General features: G+C 41.7%; 1 protein-coding gene across 1 annotated transcript; it reads left to right on the forward strand.

Annotated features, from left to right (window-relative positions):
* Positions 1–491: 491 nt before the first annotated feature.
* On the forward strand, positions 492–3805 carry LOC123946328 (ras-related C3 botulinum toxin substrate 1-like). Its single transcript, XM_046011785.1, has 3 exons — positions 492–599; positions 2342–2394; positions 3163–3805. Exons 1-3 carry the CDS (start codon positions 492–494, stop codon positions 3662–3664), a joined length of 663 nt encoding a protein of 220 aa, XP_045867741.1. The 3' UTR covers positions 3665–3805.
* Positions 3806–6136: the final 2331 nt, after the last annotated feature.

Raw genomic sequence — 6136 nt, forward strand, 5'->3', positions numbered from 1 at the left:
CATATAAAACGCTGAAGTACCCAGCTTATCCATTAAAGCACTGTTTAACCCCTAATAACGTGAAACCAATGTGCTAGTTTGAGTCTGAGATCCTGTGAGTCCACAGTCACTTGATAAAGCAAGAATATGAAGATAGAGAATACTTTTACACTGGACAGTTTTGAAATAAATATATTAGAGATCCTGACAGTCTTCTATCCCTCTCTGAGTCTCAGTGTTCTCTGATCCCCCCACCGCCTGCCCCACACCCATTGTCCTCATGTGGTGCAGGTCCTGAAGTGTGATACACAACATTGATCAAACTCCTTCCAGGTGCCTCACAATTCAACCCTGACTCAGTCAAAATTTGCCTTTCTCACTGTGGAAATTTAACATTGCTTTTTGGAGGAATATAATGTCTAGTCAGGGCCTTGTGGGAAAGAGAAGCGGGAAAGACAGCCCAAGCCTTAGGGAGCCAGGGGGCACAGTATCTTGAGATGGGCATGCGCACAATGGGGATTGGGGGTGGGGGGTCACTTCAGGAGTCTGGCTTCTGCCTCTCCTGCCTCCTCCCTGCTGACGACAGCTTCCTTGTCTACTACGGAGTCCGAGGATCCTCTGTATCTTGCAGACGTATTTTCTACCATAGCCTCAGTGGAAACTTTGGAGGTAGGAAATTGTGGTGCTTTTTCTTCATATTTACAAGCCAGTTTGTCTGTAGTAGTAAAGTAGGAAAAGCTTTAAACATTGGTCACTCCAGCAATTCCACACTTAGGAGTGGTTTTTCAGCAATGAGGGAAGAAACACACTAAAATGTTTGCCAAAGTGATGTATTTTTTAAATATGGAAAACAGGCAACAACCCAATTTTCCCAAATAGAGGGTCACTGGAGTTTTTTCATTATTTCCACAAAGTGTTATTTAGGAAAGGAATTTCTAGAAATTATCCTTAAAGCCTGGAGGGGAAAGTGGGAAACCCCCCATTTCTTAAATAACATGTAACATTTTTTTTTCCATTTTATTTATTTTTTCAGCGTAACAGTATTCATTCTTTTTGCACAACACCCAGTGCTCCATGCAAAACGTGCCCTCCTCATTACCCACCACCTGTTCCCCCAACCTCCCACCCCTGACCCTTCAAAACCCTCAGGTTGTTTTTCAGAGTCCATAGTCTCTTATGGTTCGCCTCCCCTTCCAAATTTTTTTTTTTTTAATAAACATATAATGTATTTTTATCCCCAGGGGTACAGGTCTGTGAATCGCCAGGTTTACACAACATGTAACATTTTTGATGGAGTTTGCTGTTTCTTTAATTGTTTTACAGTTAGAGTTGTGGCTTACCGAGGGCAGGCGCTGGGGCAGCCTCCTTAGGTGCAGGCAGCAAAGGAGTACATTTTCTGTAAAGGACTTATAAAAAAATAATACCTTGAATAATCAGTTCGAAAGATTGGTCTGCTTTTTGTTATCATGTGCTGGCTATTCTAAGCAATGTCAGTGATAAAATGTTCTTCCCCACAAAAGACATTTTGTTGGTTTAAGATTTAAACAATTGCTGTGGTTACTGTGGGGTTTAAGTAAGTATATGTAAGCTTCAAAGTAGCAAATCTTGCTCTTGCCTTTAATAAGCCTTGTGTATTAAATGGGGGTTAATTTGGAGAACTAGCTATATAGTTAATTTGGAGAACTATATAGCTTACTCAATGGCTGCCTTTCTATCCGCACCCCCCACCTGTCCCCTCCATCTCCATGGATTCATTCACAGACTCCTTTCTGTGATTCAGCCACAGACTCTTGTGAGAATACATTCTGAATTGTTCAGAATCATTTGAACTCACTTCAGGTGCATTTTTATGTCTCCATCCCCTTTGGTATTACGTATTTCTTCATTTAAGCGAGTAGACTTGAGAGAAATAATCATAGCATGGTGACTTCAAAAACAGTTTTGTCTCACTTTAATTCTGACATTCTCTGTGACCACTTTGAGTTTGTTATTTGTATCTAAATTTTAAAAAGTGATAATGGGCATAAAATGCAAAGTGTGATATTTTTGTTTAGTAAGTGCAAATTTTACTTCAAGCATGAAATACTTTACTGAATTTAAAGTGGGTTTAAAAAAAAAACAAACACCTAAACTTACTCTTCTTTTTCAATTATTGTTTGTTTTAAACCTAAGAAAAAAATCAAGAAAAGAATTAACATTCCTGATTATTACATGCCTATTACTAAAAATAACTTTGTCTTATACAAGAGGGTCTTAAAAACTCATCTGCTTCAAGTGTCAAATATTTTGGGTGTGTCATGGCTTGGGGGGAAAACCTACTAAGAAACCAAGTGTTACTAAGATTTCACTGAGACTTGTGAAGATTATTGGTGGGAAAGCAATTGGCCACTGTGTGTGTGTTAGTTTTTCCAGAAAAGAAGTCCAGGGCACATGGATATGTAATCATAAAGTCCTTCCTCTTGCACAGTTTGTCCCTAATAGCTCACATGACATCCACCTACCATCATGGAAGATAGCAGTACTCCTGAGCAATTTCCAGACTTTCAAAAATAAGCACTGCTTTAGAAGCTGAGTTATTTAAGGAGAGCAAAAGCACTGAGGGAAACATGTAACATCTACCATATTCATGAGCAGACAGATCTCAAAGCAACCTCTTATTAAGGTAGTAATCTGGCATCCTGGAAGAAGCACAGACTTTGGAGAACACCTGGACTTTGGTCGTGGCCCTACCAAAATAATTTGCTATTAATTCATCCAAAATGTTTACTGATTCTCCACTGGGGAAGTGCTGGGAATACAATGATATACAAGACAGATATGGTCTTATCCCAAAGGAAGGGTACTCCCCACCCGAGGCAGGCCCGGGCAGGGGGTGGGGTGGGGTGGGGAGTCAACACACAAATGGATGAAACACTTATTTGTTCTTTTCAGTTCCAGGAAGGCAACAAATAAATGGTTCCCTATTGCTCCTAGGATAAAGAAAGAAATTCTTAATATGGTCCCCGCCATTCTCTCCAAGTGCATATACCACTTCTCCCTGCCTCCTCCAGCCACAGCCTCCTTTTAGTTCCTCAAAAGCACCAAAGCCTTCCTGTTTCAGGACCTTGACTTATATTGTCTGCCTATACCCTAATCTGCCTCAGTTAGTTCCTAATACAACCTTGGATCTCAGGACAAATATGTTGCATTTCCTGGAGAATACATCTCCACTGTCTTTGACAACTACTCTGCGAATGTTATGGTAGATGGAAAACCGGTGAACTTGGGCTTATGGGATACAGCTGGACAAGAAGATTATGACCGATTACATCCCTTATCCTATCCGCAAATAGATGTATTCTTAATTTGCTTTTCTCTTGTGAGTCCTGCATCATTTGAAAATGTTCAAGCAAAGTGGTACCCCGAAGTGCGACACCACTGTCCCAACACCCCCATCATCTTGGTGGGGACTAAACTTGATCTCAGGGACGGAAAAGACACGATTGAGAAGCTGAAGGAAAAGAAGCTGACTCCCATCACCTACCCGCAGGGTCTGGCTATGGCTAAGGAGTTCGGTGCCATAAAATACCTGGAGTGCTCAGCGCTCACGCAGCGGGGCCTCAAGACAGTGTTTGACGAAGCGATCCGAGGGGTTCTCTGCCCCCCTCCCGTCAAGAAGAGGAAGAGAAAATGCCTGCTGTTGTAAATGTCCACCCGCTCCCCCACCCCCACCCGGTCCCCCTTGGAACCTTTTGTATGCTTTGCTCAAAAACGGTGGAGCCTTCGCACTCAATGCCAAGTTTTTGTTACAGATTAGTTTTTCCATAAAACCATTTTGAACCAAAAACAAAAACAAAAACAAAAAAACAACAACAAAAAAACTTCCCTGATGTCTATCTACCTACATATCCACTCCACATCCCCCACCCCAACAATCAGTCACCAGCTCATATATTTCCCATAGCACCCTGGGCTTTTTCTTCATAACCCTAACTATTGATTTGTCTGTGTAATCATTTGGTTAACATCCATGTTCTCTCCCACCGTATTCTGCTGCCACTAGACTGCAAGCTTCATGGGGGCAAAAGTTCTTCTCTGACTTGCATCATTGAATTCCCAGGTCGTAGCACAAAAGATGCTTGTGGAATGAATGAATGGAGGTAGGCATAGGTGAATATGAGTATGTGATCAAACTAAAAAACCTTCCACCAGGGATGGGCCTTAAAAGAATCCTTCTATGAGGAAAGCCTGGCTGTCCAAAGAACTTCCTCATTTCTACTCTCCCTTGACTGGCCTGGCCTGTCAGGTTACTGTTGTTTGGAGTTTTTGCTTTTTTTATGAGTACCCTCCCTCCCATTTTCTTTTTACTTTCTTCTGCCTCTTAAATTACATTTACCTTACTTTTTTTTTCTTTTTATGATTTGGGCTTTAGCCCCATCTTAATTTTATAGCTTTCCATTCCAAAGCTTTCATCTCTATTTCACTTGCCCTCAGTCTTTTAAAAAATTATAAATATTTATTTTATTGTATTTTTATTAGTTAATCTTAATTTGGGATATTTGGCTCTAGTCTTTTTTTTTTTTTTAAGATTTTATTTATTTATTTGACAGAGAGAGAGATCACAAGTAGGCAGAGAGGCAGGCAGAGAGAGAGGAGGAAGCAGGCTCCCCGCGGAGCAGAGAGCCCGATGCGGGGCTCGATCCCAGGATCCTGAGATCATGACCTGAGCTGAAGGCTGTGGCTTAATCCACTGAGCCACCCAGGCGTTTGGCTCTAGTCTTAACTCCTATTTGTCTCCCTGCTTTCAGTTTTTTTTCTATATCCCATTTAAAGTATAATTTTAAAATAGGTGTTATTTTTCTCATAATGTATTTTTAATTTGTTAATTTGCTTATTTTTACTAGATTAGAGCATCATTTGACCATCGAACCTGTCTTTCTTTTTGGAACTTTACTCCATTTGTTCTCACTTCCTTCTTTCTTTCCTTCCTCTCCTTCATCCCACTGCTTCCCTCAGTGCCCTTTGTATTTACAGCAGCTAAAAATTTGGAAGTCAGAGGAATAGAAACAGCAGAGAGAGTTTGCTTTATGAACATGGGAGGATAGCTGTCTCTTTCCTAGTTTCCCTGCATCAGCCTCAGCTTTGTTAGGGATGGTTCTCCCCAGAACCCCATTACAGAAGATTTGATGAATTCAGTTAATTCTATTAGGGGAATAAGCCTGGTTTGGTAGCTGGAATATTTGATTTGCAGGAACAGTGTTGTTTATTAATCCCTCACCATCTATCTAGTCCTTAGGTGTGGAATTTAGGGGAAACTATGCCAGCTCCATGCCCAGGAGAAGTTTCAGCCCTGGAGGGGATTCTAAAGGTAGACGCTCTCCAGGTCTGATCCTGGTGAGGTGTTGGCAGTAAATGCTGGTAGAATGTTCCAAAGTGGGGAATCCACAGCCAGTGCTTTGGTATCACTTTAAACCAGCTTGCGTTCATCATCCTACCAAGGATGTTTCCCTTTCCTTCTTGCCAGGTTGAGAGGAGTATCTGCCTTGGTTCTGACTAGTCTCAACTTTCTTCCTTGTCCTGAGGGCTAGTGGAAGCTAGCGAGTCTGAGCTGAGGGCAGTCTCACAAACAGAGTTTTAAGTAAGAGAAGACTCATTTCTTTGCTTCAGAATTAGTTTAAATTTTAAATCCTGTACCTGGTCATTGAGGCCTTCTTAGAGGAATGGATTTCTAGGAGGTAATAGAAACCCCCCTCACTATCTGCTCCTAGGACATGGGTCTCTTAAGCATTCTAAGAAAAGTCCTTGCACCAGGGATTTAGGCTGAGTTAGCAGGATCTTTTGTCCATCACTCCAGAGGAGAGTTAGCTGGCACTCTGAGGGAGCAGGATCCCTGAAGGCCATGCTGACCATACAATCACACCCCATCCTCTCTCCTCAAATCTAACATTGGGTTCCTTTGTAGGCTTCTATTCTCTTTTTCTCAGTGTGATCTGCTCCACTCCACACTCATTGGATAGTCTAAATCCCTTCCCCCTCAGGTTCAAGAAGAGAAGCACTCTTATGGTGTAGATCTTCAGGTTCTCACTGTCTGGTGATTCTTAAGAACCTTCCTTTGAAAATCCTCCTTTGACCAGCTCATCACCTAGCCCCATTCCAACACCAGTGATCTGGAACTGCA

The sequence above is a fragment of the Meles meles genome, chromosome 7, assembly GCF_922984935.1.
Source record: "Meles meles chromosome 7, mMelMel3.1 paternal haplotype, whole genome shotgun sequence".
Classification (NCBI taxonomy): domain Eukaryota; kingdom Metazoa; phylum Chordata; class Mammalia; order Carnivora; family Mustelidae; genus Meles; species Meles meles.